The sequence below is a fragment of the Scardinius erythrophthalmus genome (genome assembly GCF_964197995.2).
Source record: "Scardinius erythrophthalmus genome assembly, chromosome: 13".
In the NCBI taxonomy this organism is placed as follows: domain Eukaryota; kingdom Metazoa; phylum Chordata; class Actinopteri; order Cypriniformes; family Leuciscidae; genus Scardinius; species Scardinius erythrophthalmus.
Window position 1 is genome coordinate 37,590,185 of NC_138233.1, and position 26,668 is coordinate 37,616,852.

The window sequence follows — 26,668 nt, forward strand, 5'->3', positions numbered from 1 at the left end:
TCTGTCTTAATTTAAAGATTCTAATTTCAAGACTGTAGATTTTAATTTAGAAATTATATAACTTATATAACTATCTTGTTGCCTATATATCACAGCAGATTCTTTTTTGGTAGCGAAATTAGAATCCTACTACGGAGAAGGCTGAGCTAATGAATATTAATTAAGTCACGTTGACATTTCTTAACAGTCCTGGAGCGTCTAGCAATGTCATTTAATCAATTTTTGTAACAATGTAATTGTAGAAATATCCACTACTGCACTTCAGCTAGGCGAGATGCGCGTTGCCTACTTAATATTCATGAGCTAATCCTTGCCCGTAGTAGGATTGGTGGAATCCAGCGGGGGGAACCAATGAGCGCATCGGGTGTTTCTGCGCATGCGCGTGCTAGAGAGCGCACCGAGAGTTTGAGTTTTTCCTCCAGTCTACTGAGTTTGTTAATGGGACTCCCGGCGTTTATTAGTGTTGGGAACTGTTTTATGTTCATAGACACTCGCGAGAATTCCTCACATTGGACTGGAAATAATTTTATTGCTATTTTATGTTGTCCTAAATTGGATTACATCCGTAATGATACGAAGTAAACCGTAAGTGGTGTTTTATTTGTGTTTCTGTCTTTCTTTGACCTCTTCGAACTGAACTCAAGTCTTGAGTTTATTCTGTTTAATTTCATTATCCGAACAGTATTTCTCATAGTAGCAGTGTCCTTTGTCATTTTAATTTGCAGAGCGATTTAATTTAAAGTAGACTGACACTAAGTGAACGTTTTCTTCCCATGTTTGAGAAAGATGTGTGTGTTGTGCTTATATCTGCTGGTGTTTGAAGAATACGATATTCCCAGGGTTTTATAACATGAGAAGAGTTCAAACAATGTTCGTAGGCTACGGTGAAGACTTTGATGAACTGCAGAAACAACTTTCCAAGCCTTTCATAAATGAACTCAACAGGCTTTAATCTTCGTGAACTGGTGTAGATGTGCTGCATTATGTGGACTTGCCGTTTAAATCATTTGCTGGTTTTCCTCCAAGTGTTTTGAGTAACAGAGCTGACAGTGGAGCGGCTCAGGTGGTGTTTTCTGGCCAGGAAAATACTGTTTAATTACAGTTCTAGTCCATTTCTATTTCGGTTTCACTCACAATATCAAGTTACTGATGTATGTATACCGATTTATATGAGTCTTTAGTGGGGCTTTTGGAGGTGATCGATGATGATGATGATGATGATGATGACTGTCGCTTGTGAAAGTTCTTAAAGGTATAGATCACCCAAAAATGAAATTTCGTCATTAATAATTACTCGCCCTCATGTCCTTCCTACGCACTCGCGTCGCTTCATAAAGCTGAGGTTAAACCAAGCCAAGGATTACTTTAATGAAGTCTTTACTGCTTTACTGTGGTTTGAAAGTGGTAGTTGCGTAGACTGTCAATGGAGGGACAGAAAGCTCTCAGATTTCATTAAAAATGTCTTAATTTGTTTTCTGAAGATGACAGAAGAATTACTGGTTTGGAATGACACGAGAATGAATAAATAATGACAGAATTTTCATTTTGTGTGAACTAACCCTCTAAATATACATCTACTGATTGCCTTGTCAGTTGATAAACAAAACATTTAATCAGTTAGCAGAAGCTTTTATCCAAAGCTACTTACAAATAAGGAGAGCAATAGCAGCAGTTAAACTAACAATAGGTTAGGACATCAGTATGTAAGCGGTGTGACCCTTCCCAGTTCAGTGTAACGCAGTACATGTAATATTTTTATGAACAGAAAAGAAAAGAAAGTGTAAGTATTAATGAATCAAGTGTTGCTGAAAGTCTTCAGCCGTTTCTTGAAAATGTCAGCAGCTCGGATACATATCCAGCATAATTTAGGCTAACTACTTAAATACTATTTAAAGCATCCTAGGATTTACCCCATGACCATGAAGTTGGTTGAGGGAATGAACAGTGTCTGATTTTGGGTCATGCTTTAGGAATGTACATTCTGTCATCATTTTGATTTGTATTAGTGTGGAAAATGGTGCAGATCTAGTACATGGATTACAGCATTCTCATGTTTTTGGCAGCACAGCCGCTTATTTGCCCTGCTAGGAGTCCTGAATCTGTGTCAGCTTCACTTTTTTTTTCAAATCTGTTATTGTCCTGTGGCCTCATTGGCATTAATGAACTGGACCGCAGGAAGGAACAGCACGTAGGGTGTGTGTAGACACATGTGGCAGGAGTTTCTCTGAAAACACGAAACGCTCGAGCGCTCTCTCCTTGAGCTGGGACCTCAACACCTCGGGCCCGTTTAAAAGAGTAACCTCAGGTTAAACACGTCCCTGGCAGCAGCACAAGTCCTGCGGAGAAGCACACACTCATTACACACACCCTCGTGTTAATTGGGGGACAAGAGCTGCCAGGTGCCCGACCCCATAGGCTCACTTCGGGTCATGGCTGTAAACAACCTCATTGTGCGTTGATGACCGGAGCTGGTGTGCTTAAAGCACGCAAGTGAGGACGAACTGCATGATGTCATCTTATTACCGCGGTGCTGTTTGATGATAGCACTGGATCTTGAAGCCTTTGTAATAAAATCATCACTGCCCGGCCAAAAAAAAACAAGTGTCTGTTTTGATTTAGAGGGGACATATCATGAAAATCTGACTTTTTCTGTGTTAAAGTGCTGTAATCGGGTCCCCTGTGCTTCTACCAACACTGAAAACATGAAAAGTGAAACCCAGTAACTTTGTTTTGTTGAGCCTTTCTCTGCGAGCGTGTCAAAAAATAAGCCGATCAGATTTCGCTCCCCTTCTGACGTAGAGGATCTTATTATAATTAGGGCTGTCAAAAGATTAATCGCGATTAATCGCATCCAAAATAAAAGTTTGTGTTTACATAATATATGTGTGTGTACTGTGTATAATTAAATTTGTATATATAAATACACACACATGCTTGTATATATTTAAGAAAAATTTGTGTGTGTATTTATATATACAAAATAATTATACACAGTACACACACATATATTATGTAAACACAAACTTTTATTTTGGATGCGATTAATCTTTTGACAGCCCTAATTATAATATTACCGTCAGTAATCTGCATTCACACCGGCCGACATTTGGTTCCGCAAGCGACGACAGAGACCAGTTCTAGCGCATTATAAACACCTCAGGAACTGTGGACACTTGTGTACAAGTTAAACGCGACGCTACATGCAAGTCGACGAGATGAATCAACGTAACTCCACAACAACTACATAAATGATGTATCCACTAACCATTCAGAAACGTCCAGGTGCGTCTAAAAGTTGAACTCTTCCTGAGTCTCTCCGTAAGCCTGCACTCGCTACTGGTTATTTCTGGGATTTTGGATGAGTATCTAAAGGCTCCGCCCACTTCTGAACAGGGGCGGAGCAGCAGCTCATTTGCATTTAAAGGGACACACACAAAAACTGTGTTTTTGCAAAATGGGTCAAATTTGACGAGCTATAATAAATGATCTGGGGGATATTTTGAGCTGAAATTTCACAGACACATTCTTGGGACACCAGAGATTTATATTTCATCTTGTGAAAAGGGACATCTTATGTCACCTTTAAATAGGCTAATACTTAAGAGTCTATGATTGGATCATTATTGCAGTGATTATTATGTTTCTAGCATGTTATATGTTTGGCAACATTTCTTCTAACCGTAATTTATGGGTGGGTAGCTTTTCATTTCTTAAACAACCATTTAGGAAGACACATCATGGCCATATTCCAGGATGACAATGTCAAGATTCATCAGGCTCAGATTGTGAAAGAATGGTTGGGAGGAACATGAATCATTTCCACACATGAATCCTGAGCTTAGATTCATTGAGAGTCTTTGGGATGTGCTGGAGGAGACTTTATAGAGTGCTGGACTCTTGCACTGACAATACTAGATCTTGACCAAAGTTGATGCATCTCTTAAAGAATTTGTGATGTTGATTTCCATCAAGAGGTGCATCAGTTTTTGGTTCCTGGAATATGAACATGATGTGTCTTCCTACATGGGCTACACACCCCATCAATTAGGGTTAGAAGGACTGTTGCCAAACATATAACATGCAAGAAACATAATAATCACTGCGATATTGATCCAATTAAAAGCCGCGTTTTCATTATTGAAAGTGCGCAAATTTAAATTGTGAATTATAAATACGCCCGATGGAAGTAATTTAGCAAAAACTCCCATTTATCGCAAAAACGTTTTTACATATATATTTTACGTATACAAAATATTGTAAAAGTTTTATAGAAATAATGTAATAGAAATGCGGCTATAGGCTCTAGCTAGCGACTTTTTTTTTTTTAAGTAAATGAACTTTCTACTCATTCATCAAAGAATCCTTAAATGCATCACATAAAAAATCTGAAGCAGCAAAACTGCTTCCAACATTGATAGTGAAATGTTTCTTGAGCATCAAATCATCATATTAGAATGATTTCTGAAGGATCTGACTGGAGTTATGATGCTGAAAAGTCAGCATCATTTCGTTTTGATATTTTTAGCACTAATCTGTGTGCCGTGCTTTAGCTGTTAGAGAGTTTGCAGTGTGAAAGAAGTTGTTGTTTCAGTCTGTGGATCTTCTGTCCCCCTGCAGATACACTCGAGCGAGCGGATGTCATCTCTCTCCTGCTGTGCTATTTTGATTCTCTGAAGATTAAAGTCTTTAACTTTTCACGGCACATACTTTGATGACACCCAGGAGCCGGAAGTGAGACTCATGGCCACCGTCCCGATCCCCCCTCCTCCTCCTCCTCCTCCTCTTCCTCCTCTTCCTCCTCCTCTTCCTCCTCTGACCCGCACAGACTCTGGCCGCAAACACCGGCTTCGCAATCTCAACTGGGAGCGGATCCCTAAGGAGCGCGTGGAGGGCCGTGAGAGTGTGTGGAGCGGCTCCCTGGACGAGGACGCTGACCTCTCCATCGACCTCAGCTCTCTGGACGAGCTCTTCGGGCAGAAAGAGGGCGTAAAGTCGGACCGGGCCGCTGGCTTTCGGCGCAGTCTGCTGAGGAGCAGGTCTCCACTAGAGATGAGTGCGGACAAAGTAAGAGCACGTTTTTTTCATTATCCGCCATGCATGCTTCTTGCAAAACTATACTTTTAAACTCACTTAATAATGTTGGGTTAAAAATAACCCAAAGGGTAACCCAGCTATGGGGTGGTGTAGCACCTTCCAAACTGTGGGTTATTTTAACCCAACGCATTGAGTTAAAAGTAACCCAACAGTTAAGTTAACTTTTTTTTATGGCATTATGTTATAAATAAATAAACTACACTGTTTTCACATACAGATTGTTTATTTGTATAAAAGAATATGTCTCAACAAATATATTTTTAAATTACAAACTAAATATTGGGGAGTGTAGAATTGAATGTCAATATACAGAATTGTGCACAAAAATGTAAAATACAATAGTGTACATACAACATAGGTAACCCAACAGTTAACCCAACAGCCGGAAATGACCCAACGATTTTAGAAATGACCCAACGATTTTAGAAATGACCCAACATTTTTTAAAAATAACCCAACATAGTGACCCAATATGTGTAACCCAACGGTTGGGTTAAAAAAATAATTTTACAATATACAATATTTATAATTTAAAAAATAATAATAACCCAGCATTTTTTACTGTGTAGGGTCATGACCAGGGTTTGACATTAACACATCAGTGGTGTGTAACGCAGTCACTCTTACTAGCTACTTTAGCTGGTTGAATTTTATATAGGCCTAATTTTTCAGTTGTAGTCTTGTAAAAACACATCTGAAATAATAAACTAAGTGTAATGTAGTGCTGTCAAAAATATAAATTTTTCGCTACATATCGATACTGGAATATCTGAAACGCTAATTTTCCACAGAATATATATACAGGATACCAGCATCTCTTTCTCTCTCATGATCTCTCTGACACACAAACCCGCCTCTCCTCACTCACTCCAGTCATTTGCTCCGGATGAATATTGTTGCTGTTACAGGGCTTGAATTTCAGCGTGAGATTGTGTGTATTGAGCATAATTTTACTCATTCCCTCAGATTTTGTGCTCAAACCCAAAGTTCACACACATAAAGCCGCCTCTCAGGACCAAATTGAGCTATTTTTCACTGTTTATTGCCCTTAAACTGTCAAATACACTCAAATAATGTCAAAATGCCGGTCTTGGCGAGTATTCACGTTAACACAGTCAGTTTTAAGTGTTTTAAGTGAATGTAAACAGTTGAGAAAGAAAACACATGTGTAACAGTATAATGGATCCGTGCGTCAGGTCTTAAAGTGACAGCAGCCTAATATTCCTGCCGCCAAATTATGAGATAATATTACAAATATCTATATGGGAGTTTTGCTCCATGGTATCAATGCCAAAATTGTGGCCAGTGGAAATGCTGAGTGGTTCATAACTTTAGAAAACCACTATCCACAGTGACTGATGAGCAAAAAAGTGAATGTCAAGCCCTGGTCATGTCTCATGACCGTCAGGAAACATTCAGAAACCGCTTTTAAAGGATGTTTAAAACTATCGTAACCAGTATTTGATTGCACACAGCACTTGCTCTGCAGTAAATTACTGAGTTTTTCTGATGGTACTTGTGTATCCTTTTGTGGTATGCCTGCGGTAATTATGAGTGAAACTTCATGTCATCATTGTGAATCAGAAATTCTTGAGGAATAAAGGTAAATTGCACTTTTAAAGTCATTAAAAGATTCAATTGATGCACAGAAAAGAAAAGAAAAATTGCACTATTACATACCTCGGGTCGCTAGCAACCCTAGACACTTTTTCCCAAAAAATAATTAAAATACAGGCTTTCTTTGATAATTTTTTTTCTTGTTTGTTTATAATGAATAAATTTAGGAGTACTAGGAAGGTTGATGTCTAACTTTAAAAAATGAATGAGTGCGAGGGTAGTGAACGACGTCAAGGGTCATAAAATACCTGTGGTGTGTGTTTAAGTATTAACTTCACTGATCTTAACTTGACAGAAATGCAATGTTTATGGCTCAAGATGCTGAAAAACAGGGAGATTCATCGGCCAAAGACCCCCTTATGCATGTCTTCATAGAATTACACATGTGCAGTAATTGACTTAATTTATTGTTGAGGGCAATGGACTCTTACTTTTTTGATGAGTTTTTGAGCTGATTACCTGTGTTTGTATTTGCAGGTTACACTGCTTGACTCGAAACGCAGCATGAATGTTGGGATATTTCTGCGGCAGTTGAAAATGTAAGTTTTGGTTTAATTTTATATATTACTCTGGCTTATTAAGGCAAGAAGGTGAATAATAGGGTAAAAAATAACTAATAGATATCCCCATACTTCACCAGTTCATTGATTTCATTAATAATTGCACAAAAAAAAAATTGTATTACAAGTTTTCTGAAATGTCATGTTTAAATATGCAAATGAGGACTTAAATATGCACTAATTTGCATTAATTTCTAGAACAAAAATCTGAACATTGGATAAAGACGTTCAAAATTCTTGATTTTTTTATATATATATATATATATTAGAGTCAAAGGTTTTTACTGAGGGGATTTTGTATATCTCTTTTTATCACTCCATAAATCAGAAGATACTGTCAACAGCCATAAATAAATACATTTCCACCCTTTTTTTTAAGAAATAAAATGTTGTACAAAATCAGGAAAATTATATACAGGTATGAACAAACCCCTCTATGAAAAGCTTTAGACTATAGATCAATATAAAACTGTAAAGTCTGGTGTATGTAAGTGTTACTGAAGTGGAGATGTCTGGCTCGATGTAGGATGAAAAACTCATTTTGAGAAAACGGCCTTTAAAGACACATGCTGTAATTGAATCTACAGACGGAAACAGATAAAGTGCTCTAAAAGATACAGTTAAAAGTGTATTTTGGATGTGTTCTTTCAACTAGTCTGATAAAAACACTCTATGAAAAGCCAAAAAGCCTGAAATCTCAAAATTGACAGATGCGTGAAAAAACACTGTAGTGTCTCGCCTTAAGTCTTCATTTCTACAGATTATTTAGTGTTCATATGCATTGGTATTAAATTGGCCGCCCTGCCCTCTAGATATTTGTACTGGCCGTTTTTGTTACAGTCCCATTTGTTAGGAACAGGAAGTGAAGGTGTCCTGGAGGAAGTGCTTTAACACTCTAGACGGGCAGGATCTGCAGCGGTGTTTATTCAGAGTCAATGATTGCCCTCAGACGGGGGATAGATGTGTGAATGAAAAGGGGGGCAGATTACAAGTGTCCAATCAGAACAGCTGGTTTTGATGGTCAGTGAAGGAGGTCAAAGGTCACACCTGCTTTGTGCCCGGATGAGCCGTGATGAGGAATGAAAGCTGATCTCTGCAGCAACTTCTCAAAATATGCTCTGAGATTAAATATATTTCAATTCAGGTGTTTCCAAAGAAATGTGATCCATTGTAGTGATGCAGAGTGAAAGCAGTTCATAATCATTATTCATCCTTTTCAATGCCAGTGTTTAATGAGAAAAGGTTGGCGTTTTCATGTCAGCACTCGCTCTCTGAGTAAATACATGGGAGTTCCCGGCCATCTGAGTTTGAAAACCTCTTCCACGGGACTGATCTCTGTCAGAACATGTGGGGGAATTACGGAGAAGTGCTCACGCAGACAAACACATTTCCCTGTGTGTGTGTAACCTCACATAAGTGCACACTTTTAAAGTGTATGAGTATGAATTATACTCCGCTGTGGCCAAAGCTGGTCTTTGTTCTGCAATACCTTTTCATTATTTCATTTTGAACGCCACGAAGAAACCACGAGAGCCTTCAATACTCTCTGACATTAACAATTACATGTCATAAAAAAACAAAACATAAACTAGTCGGGTCTTGTAAACCTTTTTTGAGACGAGCAAAAGAACCAGCTGTGGGTTTGACACACATCCACATGTCCAAGAGAAACTGGATTGACGAGTAAATATAACCTCATTTAGGTCAACAGGACCAGACGTTGCACTGGCGAAATCTTAAAATGCATTGATTTAAGATTGCATAAAATCCAGAGCCCTTGACCTTTAGTCCTGATGCCACTAAAACCCTATTCCGACGGTAATTGTTTCTTATGTGGATGTCCGTAATACTACGTTTGCATGGCACCTCAGTGATGACGCGCTGCTCATGTGGTCAGTCGCATGAATGCCCGCTGTAAAGGAAATGTCAAATGCTTGGAATAATATGAATAAATTCAATAATAGCAAAATAATGTTCTATTTATTATTTATTTAAATCTCATTTTTAAAAATGGGAAGGACACGCCTATATGTGTATTTGAAATGGTTCTTATATTCTTGCATTTTATCTCAAAAGGATGTCATTTAAAAAATAAAATAAAAGTTAATGCAGACTCTTATTTACATACGGTAATAATTAAGCATTGTTTGTATTTTTAATGTTGTGTATAATAGCCTACATACAGTAGGTTAAATTGAGTCATATATTGCTGCTGCCGGCCCATTTCAAATGTTTATGCGTCTTTTTCTCTTTCTCCTTTCTGTTCGCTGCAGTGGAGCGGTGATGAATGTTGTTCTTGTAAATATTTTCCAGCATTACGGTAATAAAAGTGTACATCTTTAAAATGCATGCAAATTACAGTGAAGCGCAACAGTTATCGTACGTACGCTGCTCAGCGGTGATCAAAAAGGGGTTAAACAGTGAATTTTGAAGTTGATCTCTTCTTGTAAACTCAGATGTGGATTCGGACGGCAATTAAATCCCCTTTGTAAATCCACCTTGGTGTTCGTCAGAAAACCGTAGGTAATTTGGACGGGGTTTTTTCCGCGGGTGGTGGTAGAAAAACACTGGCATTCTGGATTCGGACGGCAATAAAATCACAGACTAACTCCTGAAAATGATGAAAATACCTTACAACCCCATAAGAAACAGTTACCGCCCGGATAGGGCTTAAGACTCCTCAGTGTACTACAGATTGACAGAGAAAGTGATGTGATTGGCCGTTGTCTCCTGTTTCCTCAGTGCTGTGGAGGAGATCGTGGAGGACGTGAGACGAGGAGCCGGAGAGCGTTACGGAGCGGAGAAACTGGCTGAGCTCTGCAAACTTCTGCCTGATGATGAGGAGGTATCGTCTCTCTGACACACCTCACGTCTGTCCGTCCACATGCTAGAGAGATTTACATGTGATGCTGCTTGTTACGCCACATGATCTCCAATCACAACTCTTTCTGTTGGACTGAGTGTTGAATATTAAGTCCCTGCGTTTCCTTTTGTCCAGGAGGCCCGGTTGAAGAAGTTCAGCGGTGACCGTAGTTTACTGGCAGAGCCGGATCTCTTCGTTCTCTTACTGGTGGAGTTACCCAGGTAAGAGTTCAGGACTTCGGGACCATACCATTTAAAAAATGTGACGATACCAGCATTTCCCTCTAGCATTTTGAGCGCTGTTTTTCACACGCTCAACATATATGTCTCTGATTTGCCATTGCGTTTAAGCGCTCAACATGTATGTCTTTGATTGGCTATTCACGAGTTCACACTTACAGATAAGTCAGATAGAATAGATGCGTATTTGGCGTGCTGTCCGAGGAGAGGGCTCCGGGCTCGGTATTCGGCCCGAACCCAGAGTACTCCCCCCGTATTCCTGGCTGTGAAAGAACAAGCCAAGAGTGAGGAGTCGGGGTGGTGGAGGGATGCTGAAAACTGTCAAGGAAGTTAGATGAGTTGACAGAGTGAATATATATATGCTTCCTCTCATGCTGATAGGGTAGACATGGTAATTGTTTGATGAGTTGATTGATTACTTGATTATTTGAACGTGCTCCTCCCGAACTTTGTTAATAAAACATAATTTGTGTTCACGAGCTCAACATGTATGTCTTTGATTGGCCATTGTGTTCATGTGCTCAACATATGTCTCTGATTGGCCATTGCATTCAAGAGCTCAACATGTATGTCTCTGATTGGCCATTGTGTTCACGTGCTCAACATGTACGTCTCTGATTGGCCATTGCGTTCAAGCGCTCAACATGTATGTCTCTGATTGGCCATTGTGTTCCCCCTGCTCAACATATGTCTCTGATTGGCCATTGTGTTCACACGCTCAACATAAGTCTCTGATTGGCCATTGCGTTCAAGCACTCAACATGTATGTCTCTGATTGGCCATTGTGTTCACGTGCTCAACATATGTCTCTGATTGGCCATTGCGTTCAAGCGCTCGACATGTATGTCTCTGATTGGCCATTGTGTTCCCCCTGCTCAACATAAGTCTCTGATTGGCCATTGCATTCAAGAGCTCAACATGTATGTCTCTGATTGGCCATTGCGTTCAAGCGCTCAACATGTACGTCTCTGATTGGCCATTGTGTTCCCCCTGCTCAACATATGTCTCTGATTGGCCATTGTGTTCACACGCTCAACATAAGTCTCTGATTGGCCATTGCGTTCAAGCGCTCAACATGTATGTCTCTGATTGGCCATTGTGTTCACGTGCTCCACGTATGTCTCTGATTGGCCATTGCGTTCAAGCGCTCAACATGTATGTCTCTGATTGGCCATTGTGTTCCCCCTGCTCAACATAAGTCTCTAATTGGCCATTGCGTTCAAGCGCTCAACATGTATGTCTCTGATTGGCCATTGCGTTCCCCCTGCTCAACATGTATGTCTCTGATTGGCCATTGTGTTCACGCGCTCAAAATATGTCTCTGATTGGCCATTGTGTTCATGCGCTCAACATATGTCTCTGATTGGCCATTGTGTTCATGCGCTCAACATATGTCTCTGATTGGCCATTGCGTTCCCCCTGCTCAACATGTATGTCTCTGATTGGCCATTGTGTTCATGCGCTCAACATATGTCTCTGATTGGCCATTGTGTTCCCCCTGCTCAACATGTATGTCTCTGATTGGCCATTGTGTTCACATGCTCCACATATGTCTCTGATTGGCCATTGCGTTCAAGCGCTCAACATATATGTCTCTGATTGGGCATTGTGTTCACGTGCTCAACATGTATGTCTCTGATTGGCCATTGTGCTCCCCCTGCTCAACATGTGTGTCTCTGATTGGCCATTGCGTTCAAGCGCTCAACATATGTCTCTGATTGGCCATTGCGTTCAAGCGCTCAACATATATGTCTCTGATTGGGCATTGTGTTCACGTGCTCAACATGTATGTCTCTGATTGGCCATTGTGCTCCCCCTGCTCAACGTGTGTCTCTGATTGGCCATTGCGTTCAAGCGCTCAACATATGTCTCTGATTGGCCATTGCGTTCAAGCGCTCAACATATATGTCTCTGATTGGGCATTGTGTTCACGTGCTCAACATGTATGTCTCTGATTGGCCATTGTGCTCCCCCTGCTCAACATGTGTGTCTCTGATTGGCCATTGCGTTCAAGCGCTCAACATATTTGTCTCTGATTGGCCATTGTGTTCACGTGCTCAACATATACGTCTGTAATTGGCCATTGCGTTCAAGCGCTCAACATGTACGTCTCTGATTGGCCATTGTGTTCACGCACTCAACATATACGTCTGTAATTGGCCATTGCGTTCAAGCGCTCAACATGTATGTCTCTGATTGGCCATTGTGTTCACGTGCTCAACATGTATGTCTCTGATTGGCCATTGTGTTCCCCCTGCTCAACATGTATGTCTCTGATTGGCCATTGTGTTCACGTGCTCCACATATGTCTCTGATTGGCCATTGCGTTCAAGCGCTCAACATATATGTCTCTGATTGGGCATTGTGTTCACGTGCTCAACATGTATGTCTCTGATTGGCCATTGTGCTCCCCCTGCTCAACATGTGTGTCTCTGATTGGCCATTGCGTTCAAGCGCTCAACATATTTGTCTCTGATTGGCCAGTGTGTTCACGCACTCAACATAAGTCTCTGATTGGCCATTGCGTTCAAGCGCTCAACATATACGTCTCTGATTGGCCATTGCGTTCAAGCGCTCAACATATACGTCTGTAATTGGCCATTGCGTTCAAGGGCTCAACATGTACGTCTCTGATTGGCCATTCCGTTCACGCGCTCAACATGTACGTCTCTGATTGGCCATTGTGTTCACGCGCTCAACATAAGTCTCTGATTGGCCATTGTGTTCACGCGCTCAACATGTACGTCTCTGATTGGCCATTGTGTTCCCCCTGCTCAACATGTATGTCTCTGATTGGCCATTGCGTTCAAGAGCTCAAAATATACGTCTCTGATTGGCCATTGTGTTCACGCACTCAACATGTATGTCTCTGATTGGCCATTGTGTTCAGACGCTCAACATAAGTCTCTGATTGGCCATTGCGTTCAAGCGCTCAACATGTATGTCTCTGATTGGCCATTGTGTTCCCCCTGCTCAACATAAGTCTCTGATTGGCCATTGCGTTCAAGCGCTCAACATGTATGTCTCTGATTGGCCATTGTGTTCAAGCGCTCAACATATTTGTCTCTGATTGGCCAGTGTGTTCACGCACTCAACATAAGTCTCTGATTGGCCATTGCGTTCAAGCGCTCAACATATACGTCTCTGATTGGCCATTGCGTTCAAGCGCTCAACATATACGTCTGTAATTGGCCATTGCGTTCAAGTGCTCAACATGTACGTCTCTGATTGGCCATTCCGTTCAAGCGCTCAACATATTTGTCTCTGATTGGCCAGTGTGTTCACGCACTCAACATAAGTCTCTGATTGGCCATTGCGTTCAAGCGCTCAACATATTTGTCTCTGATTGGCCAGTGTGTTCACGCACTCAACATAAGTCTCTGATTGGCCATTGCGTTCAAGCGCTCAACATATACGTCTCTGATTGGCCATTGCGTTCAAGCGCTCAACATGTACGTCTCTGATTGGCCATTCCGTTCAAGCGCTCAACATATTTGTCTCTGATTGGCCAGTGTGTTCACGCACTCAACATAAGTCTCTGATTGGCCATTGCGTTCAAGCGCTCAACATATTTGTCTCTGATTGGCCAGTGTGTTCACGCACTCAACATAAGTCTCTGATTGGCCATTGCGTTCAAGCGCTCAACATATACGTCTGTAATTGGCCATTGCGTTCAAGTGCTCAACATGTACGTCTCTGATTGGCCATTCCGTTCACGCGCTCAACATGTACGTCTCTGATTGGCCATTGTGTTCACGCGCTCAACATAAGTCTCTGATTGGCCATTGTGTTCACGCGCTCAACATGTACGTCTCTGATTGGCCATTGTGTTCCCCCTGCTCAACATGTATGTCTCTGATTGGCCATTGCGTTCAAGAGCTCAAAATATACGTCTCTGATTGGCCATTGTGTTCACGCACTCAACATGTATGTCTCTGATTGGCCATTGTGTTCAGACGCTCAACATAAGTCTCTGATTGGCCATTGCGTTCAAGCGCTCAACATGTATGTCTCTGATTGGCCATTGTGTTCCCCCTGCTCAACATAAGTCTCTGATTGGCCATTGCGTTCAAGCGCTCAACATGTATGTCTCTGATTGGCCATTGTGTTCACGTGCTCCACATATGTCTCTGATTGGCCATTGCGTTCAAGCGCTCAACATATATGTCTCTGATTGGCCATTGTGTTCACGTGCTCAACATGTATGTCTCTGATTGGCCATTGTGGTCACACGCTCAACATATGTCTCTGATTGGCCATTGTGTTCACGTGCTCAACATATGTCTCTGATTGGCCATTGTGTTCCCCCTGCTCAACATGTATTTCTCTGATTGGCCATTGTGTTCATGCGCTCAACATATGTCTCTGATTGGCCATTGCGTTCAAGCGCTCAACATATATGTCTCTGATTGGCCATTGTGTTCACGTGCTCAACATGTATGTCTCTGATTGGCCATTGTGTTCAGACGCTCAACATATGTCTCTGATTGGCCATTGTGTTCACGTGCTCAACATATGTCTCTGATTGGCCATTGTGTTCCCCCTGCTCAACATGTATTTCTCTGATTGGCCATTGTGTTCATGCGCTCAACATATGTCTCTGATTGGCCATTGTGTTCCCCCTGCTCAACATGTGTGTCTCTGATTGGCCATTGCGTTCAAGCGCTCAACATATTTGTCTCTGATTGGCCATTGTGTTCACGCACTCAACATAAGTCTCTGATTGGCCATTGCGTTCAAGCGCTCAACATATACGTCTCTGATTGGCCATTGCGTTCAAGCGCTCAACATATACGTCTGTAATTGGCCATTGCGTTCAAGTGCTCAACATGTACGTCTCTGATTGGCCATTCCGTTCACGCGCTCAACATGTACGTCTCTGATTGGCCATTGTGTTCACGCGCTCAACATAAGTCTCTGATTGGCCATTCCGTTCCCCCTGCTCAACATGTATGTCTCTGATTGGCCATTGTGTTCACACGCTCAACATAAGTCTCTGATTGGCCATTGTGTTCCCCCTGCTCAACATGTATGTCTCTGATTGGCCATTGCGTTCAAGAGCTCAAAATATACGTCTCTGATTGGCCATTGTGTTCACGCACTCAACAAATTTGTCTCTGATTGGCTACAATGATCATTGGCTACAATGATCAACATTACACAGATACACACGGTAGCGTTTGAAGGCGTCTATCAGCGGATCCGTCCATTCTTAAATGCTTCTGGTTGGCCATTGTGTTCACATCTATCAGCGGATCCGTCCATCAGTGGATATATTAGGGATCCGCTGATAGATGTGAACACAATGGCCAATCAGAGATTCTGGTATCGTCACATTTTTTTAAATTTCAGTGCCGACTTGGGACTCTGTACTTTTGACAACACTAGTATAAACACATCATGTGTCTTTCACTGAGCGCTGATTAATCCTCCTCCTCCTCATCATCACTAGCTTCCGCATGCGCCTGGACGTCCTGATCCTCCAGCAGGAGTTTGACCCCGCGGTGACCTCTCTCTGTGTGGCGGCCAGATGTCTGCGGGAGGCGGCTCGAGGTAAACTCTCACACAACTGCCTCTCGCTGGGTTGGGTTGGAGCGGTCGCAGCTCTAAAAAGCTTCATCTCGGGTCACAGTATCAGAGACCGTGTGCTTGAGTTCTGTGGCGATGTTTAGCCCTTGTGCATCCGTATGGGCATTTCTGTCTTTTCAGTGTATTTTTTTATTATTTTTTATCATTTTGCCTGTGTTAATGCCAACTGCATGTATTTTGGCACAGGTGTGTATTTTTATAATAATTTCACTATTTCACCCCCATTTCCTTTAAAAAATCTATTATGCACTGGTAACACACACTAGTTCCTCTCAGCACCTTTTGGACAAAAATGTCCACATTGAAACCCATTAAAACTGCTAGTTTTGATCCCGGGGCTGTTTAACTATAAATTGACGCAATCTTTGTTAATAGGCCTTCATTCTGTTGGCTTCAAAATTAAAAATGTAACTATTTTTTACCAGATGGCGACATTTTCTCAGGTTTGGCCTATAAAGCAAAAACTCACTTTATTCCTGTGTTCTGCTTTTGCATATCATAGAGCCAGTTGGATAAATTATGCAGCTATAAGTGTGTGTGTGTGTGTGTGTGTGTGTGTGTGTGTGTGTGTGTTGGTATGTATGTAAGAGTGTGGTTATGTGTGTAGTAAAAAAAAACATGTGTGTTTGTAATATTTGAGAGAGAGAGAAACTCCACTGCAAATCCCAAGTCCATCCACTGCGTACCAGTGGGTTTTGCTGGATCTAATGGGGAAATCTGGTTCTGCGCCCACAAACACTCTCACTGAAAGCTCATTTCTTGAGATATTAATCTCAAATTTGGAACACGACTTGTTTAGATTTATGGCTTTCATTTTCTAGCAGTTTTAGAGTTCAACATGTTTCATATATACTTTTATATAAAATAATGTTCATTAATCATTTTCATAAACGTAAACCTACATCATTTTTTTTTTTTGGTTTTACTTTTTACTGTTTTTTTATTTCAACAATAATCTGCCAAGAGTCTTCTTTAAAATGAGACCAAACCTAAGTCTGTGCTCCTAAGCTTCACATTTTTATGACAGTTTTTTGACACTTTCTAATGCACGAGGGTTAATGGGCGTGTCTTTGATTGATTGATGATGTCTGCACATCAGCTCTTGATGCTCCTGTGTGTGTGTGCAGAGCTGCTGAGCTGCCCCGAGCTGCACTATATCCTGCGGCTGGTGCTCAAGGCGGGAAACTACATGAACGCCGTGAGTCTTTGGTCAACACGCTGTTCTTGATAAGCCGTGTCCTCGTGTGAAGCCAGACTGAGGTCTCTTGTGCTTTCAGGGTGGTTACGCTGGAAATGCTGCTGGATTCAGGATTTCCTCTCTGCTCAAACTGGCCGACACCAAAGCCAACAAACCAGGCATGAACCTCCTCCATTTCGTTGCCATGGTGAGTGTCGTGATGATGTCACAAGGGCCTGACTTTCATTAGGCCTCTTCACATGAAAGGAAACCGCATGATGATGTCATTATGATAGAATGAAATCCGTCGGATAAAAGTCTAAGTACGGTTCAGCATGAGTGACTTTCTTCTTCTCCTTTACTACAGGAGGCAGTGAAGAAGGATAAAGACTTGCTGATGTTTCCCAGCCGCTTGAGTCACGTGGGTCCCGCTTCAAGGTCAGGAGACAAACACCTTCTGAGAGCTTTTACGCTCTCTTAGATCAGTCCAGAACAGGGGTGTTCAATTAAAGTTCAAAAGGGGCCGGTCTCTGTTTCCTTCCCAGCGTAGGTCCGGACAATACTTTTTAGAAACAGTTATTCATGTCCATCAAGGCAGCCCGTAGGATACTTGGTAAAAATTATTATTTTTTCAATTCTAAACACTCAAAATTGTCATCAAAGATGGAGTCCTGGGCCCAGAGAGCCACAAAACGTATATTTCTCCCCCCTTGATATGAATATAAAAAGTTTAGATCAGATGTTTTAATAGGCTATTTTTATTTTAAATGCATAAACATTTGTGTACGGCACACAGAAGGCCTTGGCACTGAGGAAACCTGCGGGGGTGCAGGGTAAACCTCTTAAGAAAAGTTTGACCCATTTTTATATTTTGTTTAAAGCAATAACTACTTAAAAACAAACAATGTACATAATCTAATAATCAAAACTCTCAAGTTAAGTAGTAATTTCAAAGTTTTTTGTCTTGTCTTGCCATCTCTTAATAATTTTTTCATTATGAAATGCTCTTCATATGCGCTGATTAATAATGCTAAATGTATGAAAAAAACATCTAAAAATGCCACACATTAACTTGTTTCAAACCTGGTTTAGCTAAACAGTCAGAGTCATCTGTATGACAGATACAGTTAATTGTGTTTTAGTTTTTGTGTTTCTGCTCGTGTTGTTAAAATAACACGTCGTCTGCAGCTCTTGACGTTTTTTGCAAGAGAGAGAGAGTGGAAAGGGCTTGAGTGAAGCACTTTTAGTTCTAGATAAAAATATTATAGATTTAGCTCTGAAATATCATTACCATAAACAACCCTGAGTGATTGTGGTGTGAAGTGCTCGTTGTTTTGATGCACTGCTCACTTTAATCTGTAGAAACGGTAAAATGGCGCAATTATGTCCCGTGGTCCGGCATTTAAATAACACGGGTCTAGAAGAATATCAGTGGATGGCTGTCATGAAGCCTGTCTGGGTCATATTTCACCCCAAAATCAAAAAGTAAATTTTACATTTAATGAAGAAAATATCATCCTTCCCTCACATCCTGTAACAAATCCTTTTTGTCCAGAAAGCTTATTTTATTTCATTTTGATAAAAATAAAAAATCAGTTTTTTTAATGCATTTTTTGGGGGAGATTCTTTTGTTATTTATTTATTTTATCTACCTTTGAATTACTAGATTTAATCAATAAATAACCAATAAATAGTAATTTAAGCACATTCCTCACATTCTTTTAACTTAAATTCAAAATAACTCAATAATATAAACAATTTCATGCATAAACCTTTTAATTCAGCTCAAAATATCTTACACTGGATGTCTTTGCCGACCTCTTGTGGAAAATAATAATATAAGTTGAGATTTCATGACTCTTGCCACTAGATGGCCTTATATGGAGCAAATGAGCTGTTCCGCTGGGTCCTAAAGTCAGTTTCTCTTCAGTGTGCATTCAGATACACGTGTAGACATTATAAAATAATTTTTTGGTAAAATTTTAGCATTTTTAGTTTGAATTTTGAGCATTTTTAGGTTTTTCTATGTGTACTGAATCATTCCTCACATCCCATTCATTCCTAAGGGGGTCAAATTGACCCGTGAGGGAAGGATTTGTTACTTTTTAAAATTTCAACCTCGAATCCATTAAAAAAAATTGTGTGTGTGTATTCATGGTTCAAGTGCGCCAAAAGTCTGGGGTATTGGACTCCTCTGATGAACACTCAATTTGTAACAAAAAAATTTAAAAGAAATTTCCACGTCAAAGTGAAATAGGCTTTGTTTGTGGTGACATAATTTTCATCAGCTTCACACAGAAGTAAGTTGTGCACGTATTCCTCTGTGGATAATATTAGAGAGTGAACGATCATGTATTTTTGTGTTCAGGTTGTCAGAAGAGTCTGTGCTGGAGGATCTGTCTCGACTGCAAAGCCGAGTCTCAGCGCTCAGAGTCAGAGCTCAGGCTGATGCCGAGATCCAGATGCAGACCAGAGCCTTTCTAGAGGTGTGTGTGTGTGTGTACAGGTCACGTTCACAGATGCTGATGCTCCTGTTCAGCCTGTAAATCCCTCACTTCTTCCTTCAGGTTGCGGAGGTGAGGCTGGCCGAAGCTCAGGAGGAGCTGGAGCGCTTGCAGGAGAGCAGCAAGTCTCTGGTGGAGTTCTTCTGTGAAGATGACAAGACCTTCAGACTGGAGGAGGCCTGTCAGATCTTCCACGGCTTCTGCCATCGCTTCCAGAGAGCCGTGCGGGTGAGCGAGACTGTCTCTTTAAATCAATGATCTCAAACTCAATTCCTGGAGGGCCACAGCTCTGCACATTTTTGCTCCAACCCTAATCAAACACACCTGATCCAGCTAATCAAGGTCTTCAGGATTACTAGAAACTTCCTTGCAGGTGTGAGTTGGAGCTGGTTGGAGCTAAACTGTGCAGAGCTGTGGCCCTCCAGGAATTGAGTTTGAGACCACTGCTTTAAATAGAAACTACTAAAATGAAGTTTAAAGTCCCCCTGAAGTCAATAATTCTTCAACTCATCTTTGATCACCAAAATGGCATATTTAAACGTTTTAACAATTCTTCATGCCTTAAAATATCTTGAATGTAACTCGACACCCTTGCCTCATTTAGTATTGCGGTTCTATGAATATGCAAATGAGCCCCGCCTCCACTCACTCACTCAGCTCAGAGATCCACTGGTTGACGATCACACGTTGATCTGATTGGTTACAAGGTAGTTTGTGACGTCAGAAACACCAGCGATTTCAAAGCGTGTGTTTGAGACTGTCTTTGGTTCACTGCAGTTTTAAGGAGGAAATACTCAGCAATGGTGTCGACTTATGAATTTACACATGGTTTGTCTTAAAGCATATTGAAAACACCACATAGACACATAAACAACATTAAACGCTGGATTTTCACCTCAGGGGGACTTTACAAGTACTTGCCTGAACATAGAGCTGCAGAAATCTGAATCTGAAAGTGTTATTACAAACACACTCAAAGTTTAACTTGACATTTTCATGTAAATGTGATTGATTGCAACCACTTAACTGATGTTTAATTGGCCAGATTGTTTGGTAATATTATTGATAATCAATATTTATATATTTGCCAACAGGAAAACTATGGAAGCTTGTTTCCACCAATGAATAAAAAATAAAATATGTAATTCTGACTTTTTCTCTCGCAATTGTGATATAAAAAGTCAATTGCAATATGTAAACTCACAATTGTGCGAATAAAATAATTGTGAGATAAAAAGTCGCAATTACCATTTTTATTTTTTATTCTGTGGTGGAAAGAAGCTTTCATAGAAAAAAAGAAAAAAAGCTTTCCAATCAGAAGAACCATCATTTCAACTATGCAGTTATTCAGATGTTTAATGTATTGTATTTAAAACATATTAAAAAGCTAGTTACAGATGATGGCAATAAAAGGCATGTTAATAGGCAAAAAAAAATAAAGATTAAAAGGCCAAATAAAGGCATGCATTTAACTTGATAAAATTGAATGCATGTTATTAATATCCATCAACAGTATGTGGTTATGTACACTATATTTACTTGTATAAATAAAAATATATGCATGTATAGCGCTCTATAAATGTAACTAATTATTATTAATAACTTGCATGTAACACACATTTTTTTTTATACAATTAAAATCTTCCATGAACATTTTAAGTGACACACATCTGTGAATCCGCTCATTGAAATGGTCGTTTCAAACCTGACTTTCTCGCAATTTAAAAGTCATAATTATGAGATAAAAAAGTCGCAGTGACCATTGCAACATTATCAGCCATGCAGTCATTCAAATGTTAAATTTTAAGTTTAAAATATTAAATATATGAATTATTAAATATAAGTATTTTAAAACATATTTAAAAGTTAGTACAGATAATGGCAATAAAGGGCATGTTAATAGGCAAAAAAAATAAAGATTAAAAGGCCAAATAAAGGCATGCATTTAACCTGATAAAATGTAATATATTTTACTAATATCCATCAACAGTATGTGGTTATATGCACGATATTTACTTACATTTTTATGCATGTAAAATCTTCCATGAACATTAAGTGACACACATCTGTGAATCAGCTCATTGAAATGTGGGTTTGAAACTGAAGTGTACACATGTGACTTGTGTCCTAACAGGAGAACACAGAGAGGGCGTTGCAGGAGCAGCGGCGCGTGGCCCGCGAGCGTGAGAATGTGGGAAAGCGTCGTTCCCTGGCTCTGTGTACGGGCCTGGAAGAGGAGCGCGAGTCCGACGACCTGGATCACGCTCTGCAGAGGAGCTTGAGTTACACGGGCAGCCGGCGAAGCCTGCGCAGACTCTCACAGTACTTCCTCCGCTCCAGCGAGAGAAACATCACATCTGACGTCCAACAGCAGACGAGCTCATCCCTGAGAGACCCGGAGCTCGTCGCACACTCACTGCATCAGAAGGAGGAAACCCGGTGTTCAAGCTCAGAGTCTACGTGTGGCCTTCAGCAGGACTCAACAGACACTGTGAGAAGCCATTCTCGGGTGAATACGAGGACAGTCCCCAGTGATAACGCTTTTGTTGCTTTGGGAAAAACAAGTATCACGTCACATCAGCAGGGGGCAGTGAATGTCCTCCCGCTCGCAGGAATATCCCCTAACAAAGTGCTGAAAGTTGAGAAACGGGTTCAAGACGCCTCTGAAAGGCTGACGCAGATTGCGACTGATGCTGAGAAGGATCCTGAGAAGAAGGATTGTGTGAATGGCAAAGCATCTCAATCTCAAAGAGGAGCAACACTAGACACAGACACCAAAACTGACACTCGGTTGGGAAAGACGTGGACTGACGCGTCTGACGCTAGTCCTGTTGCGCGGGAGGCAAGTAGCGCAGAACGAGAGCACGTTTACCCTCGTGTCGGAGAAACGCTGGAGTGCCACACGCTAGTCAAGGGCCTTCGCTCATACGAGAGCCTTTCTCCAACCGTGACACGACCAGCCACAAATAATCACTGCTCAAAGTGGAGGAAAGAGCGGGAAGCTGAGGAGCGAGATTTGGCTAGCTCACCCCATGCTAAGGATGATGGCCGTCTAAAAACTCCCGCTCGAGGACCGACTAAAAGACTGATGGTTCCCAGAGGAGTGCCTTCTAACTATAGCGGGATCCCAAGAGTGCACAGCAAGACTCCCGCTGATAGTTTATCAGCTAGTCAGGTATCACGTCCCGCATCGCTAATGAAACGCTTCACCGGAGGCCAAAATGAGCTCAAACGTAATAGCAGTGCGAGGCAGAAAGTGAACGCGGCGTCTGATACGGGGAAACTAAAAGGTAACGTCGTTGAAAAGTCAAAGCAGGACGAAGACAAGCAGTTTGTGAGGGGCTCGCCACTTCGCGTGTCCAAACGGCTAGCGCCCAACTCTGAATCCGCGGCTAACCGCACCATGCACAGTCCCACCGCGGCTACGACCGCGAAGACCATCCGCACGGCCATCATAAGTGCAGCCAAAGCCAAGACCAACACCAGAATACCAGGCCCTAAAATCCCCAGAGCGGCCGCCCAACCCATGTGGAGATGACATCTGATTATCTGTGCATTTATGAGATGTCGTAACATGCACGAGTAGGGTTGGGTATCGTTTGAATTATAACGATTACTATTTCGATCCTGCTTATCGTTTCCTAATTTCTAATCCAATAAGGGGAAAAAAAAACTTGCACTCTAAAAAATCCTGGGTTGTTTCAACCCATGTTTGGGTCAAATATGGACAAACCCAACCATTGGGTTTAAAAATGTAATTAAAAAATGTAAACCAAATGTTGGGTTTGTCCACGTTTGACCCAAACATGCATTTTTTTAGAGTGTAAATATCATTCACATTTAGTCAAAACATTTAAACATCTGCTGTCACTTTAAGAGTTGCCCAATGGTCAGAAAGGAATCGATAGGAAGAATCGAAATTTTAACTTTATTACAAGTATCTGATTCCTATGGAAGCTTGTTTCCGCCACAGAATAAAACATTTTAAAAGATAATTGCGACTTTTTATCTCACAATTGCGAGTTTACATCTCACAATTCTGACTTTATTTCTCAGAATTGCGAGATATAAAGTCAGAATTGCGAGATATAAAATCAGAATTGCGAGATATAAAGTCAGAATTGTGAGATATAAAATCAGAATTGTGAGATATAGTCAGAATTGCGAGATATAAAATCAGAATTGCGATATATAGTCAGAATTGTGAGATATAAAGTCAGAATTGCGAGATATACAGTCAGAATTGCGATATATAGTCAGAATTGTGAGATATAAAATCAGAATTGCGAGATATAAAGTCAGAATTGCGAGATATAAAGTCAGAATTGCGATATATAGTCAGAATTGCGAGATATAAAGTCAGAATTGCGAGATATAAAGTCAGAATTGCGATATATAGTCAGAATTGCAAGAAAAAAGTCAGAATTCTGACTTAATGACGCAATTGCGACTTTATTTCACGCAATTCTGACTTTATATCTCGCAATTCTGACTTTATATCTCGCAATTCTGATTTTATATCTCACAATTCTGACTTTATATCACGCAATTCTGTGAAATAAAGTCAGAATTGCGAGATGTGAACTCGCAATTGTGAGATAAAAAGTCGCAATTATCTTTTAAAATGTTTTATTCTGTGGCGGAAACAAGAATCCATAGATTGCTGACCTCAAGTATTCGATTCCAGAATTGTTGATTCCCAACCCTATGCATGAGGAACTAAAGGTGTGTGAACGGTCAACTGTTGTCTCCTTTGGAAATAAAGGAGCCATTCATCGGGTCTGGCCAGAACGGACCGTCAGGCGCTGTAATGGACCCAAGCTGAGTGACCAATCCTCTCAGAGCTCAGGTCACCTTGAGTTTCGCCTCGCGTTTCAGGACTTTGCTGGAAACAGCACACATCAGACCGGCTCCTGACACAACCGGCTCTCAGTATGGGTTTTGTTTCCTACGTTAGACTGTCGAAGCGAACAGAGCTTCCCAGGTCAAACAGACCTCAGTAAACGAACCGGCTGATTTTTAACTGGCCCTTTGATTCAGGTCAAATTGACTTGTGTACTTCAGTAACAGGTACAAAAATAATGACGCAAAACTAATATGTAATAATACAAGATCCCAAAGCAAATGTGTTGAGTTTCCATTTGTACATGTTGAGCTTCTTCCTCAACGTTTGATGCACTTTACAGATGAGAGAGATTTAATGCGGGCAGGTCTCTGTGGTAATCTGCTGTACATGTGTGTTTTCTCTATGTGAAATGTTAAATTAACAGAGTCAAAAACACCTTTGTAATATTTGTATTTGTAAATAAGACTTTGAAATAAAGAATGAATAGATTGTTACTCTGTTCATAGACATGCTTCTCCTAGTTCTAGTCTACTGCTGTTATCCTTTTAAAAATCTTCCAAATAGTTATAATTTATTGGTAATTTAACGCTGGTTAATATAATAAAGGTTAAAGTCCCCCTGTAGTCAATAATGTATCCCTTAAAACTCATCTTTGATCAACAAAATAACATATTTTAAAGTTTTTTTCCTTAAAATAAAATTCTTCATGCCTTAGAATATCTTGAATGTAACTCGACACCCTTGCCTCATTTAGTATGCGTGGTTCTATGAATATGCAAATGAGCCCCGCCTCCACTCACTCACTCAGCTCAGAGATCCACTGGTTGACGATCACACGTTGATCTGATTGGTTACAAGGTAGTTTGTGACGTCAGAAACACCAGCGATTTCAAAGCGTGTTTTTGAGACTGTCTTTGATTCACTGCAGTTTTAAGGAGGAAATACTCAGCAATGCTGTCGACTTATGAATTTACACATGGTTTGTCTTAAAGCATATTAAAAACACCACATAGACACATAAACAACATTAAAAGCTGGATTTTTACCACAGGGGGACTTTAAGCACAAACAAGGGTAGATTTGAAGTATTTCCATTGAGATGCGGTGCTGTTGAGCTTGACCTTTACCCTTCATGTCCTGGTCAAAAAGTCCCGTAGTGCTTACGGAAGGCCAGTATTCAAATAGTCCTTTATTAAATGAACAGTCAATGTCTTTTGCACCAAGTCTGAGTTTGCATCTGAAATCGCAAACTTCCTTACTAAAAATCATCCCAATTCACATACTTAAGCATTATTATATGCCATTTTGTAGAAAGTATAGTGCAAGTAGTGTGTTCACACTCTGAATTACAACAAGAAAAAGTGCACAATGCTGGAGGACAACCTTTAAACCACTATCAGACTGACAGCCAAGATCAGATTTTTTTTGCATATCCAAATAATATCCAGATGGGTTTTTGAAAGTCTGGACAGCAATAAATACATAAATAAAACATGAAAATGCAAATTGAAATACAATTTTTACACTTGCGTCTCAGTCTGGATGTTCTGGCTGCTCAAATCAGATTTCTTTTGCATCACTCTTAACGCGACACAGCGATTATATCAAAACTGTTGGCTAAAAGTACCCAGATGACCTACTACTTCTGGCAATTGTGCCAATGGCCAAAACCTGGAAAAGGCTTCGCTTTCGCTTTTCCGAACTCATTCTTCTCCCTTTTCCCATTGCACATCCGCTCAGAGAGGCACTTATTTAAAATATTAATGAAGAAAATATTCAAAAAGTGGAAATAAAGTGCCTAAAAGGTATTTCATAATGAGGATAAAGTGTTTATATGTGTAGGGAAGAGCTTTAAGGACCCGCAATGTCATGACAAGGCAGCATCCATTTATGATTTTAATAAATATAATCATAAACACTGAATATTTTGTTATTATTGAACACTGTTTTATAATGTACTACAATACACTGAGGAGCAAATCTTCCAATATTTGCACTATATAATCAAACCAAAAATTATTCAGACACCAGATATAATTTTTGATATTATTTTACTAGTGTGTGCCGGACACTATAGTTCATTTCTGTAAGTGAGGAGAGCAAAATAAAGTAAACTGTGACATATTATACCCAAAAATTCTTCATACAGTGAATACCAGTGACATTTATAAATATTTGG

General features: G+C 40.5%; 1 protein-coding gene across 1 annotated transcript; it reads left to right on the forward strand.

Annotated features, from left to right (window-relative positions):
* Positions 1-440: 440 nt before the first annotated feature.
* Positions 441-23,271, forward strand: fhdc2 (FH2 domain containing 2). Its single transcript, XM_081382134.1, has 12 exons — positions 441-585; positions 4,618-5,064; positions 7,189-7,250; positions 10,014-10,116; positions 10,270-10,355; positions 15,826-15,926; positions 17,090-17,160; positions 17,240-17,347; positions 17,507-17,577; positions 19,508-19,625; positions 19,707-19,871; positions 21,778-23,271. Exons 2-12 carry the CDS (start codon positions 4,741-4,743, stop codon positions 23,179-23,181), a joined length of 2,613 nt encoding a protein of 870 aa, XP_081238260.1. The 5' UTR covers positions 441-585; positions 4,618-4,740; the 3' UTR covers positions 23,182-23,271.
* Positions 23,272-26,668: the final 3,397 nt, after the last annotated feature.

Coding starts and splice junctions, on each gene's coding strand:
- fhdc2 (XM_081382134.1), top strand. CDS start 4,741: ATGGCCACCGTCCCGATCCCCCCTCCTCCTCCTCCTCCTCCTCTTCCT. Junction 5,065..7,188: donor TAGAGATGAGTGCGGACAAA/GTAAGAGCACGT, acceptor TTGTATTTGCAG/GTTACACTGCTTGACTCGAA. Junction 17,161..17,239: donor CGGGAAACTACATGAACGCC/GTGAGTCTTTGG, acceptor TTGTGCTTTCAG/GGTGGTTACGCTGGAAATGC.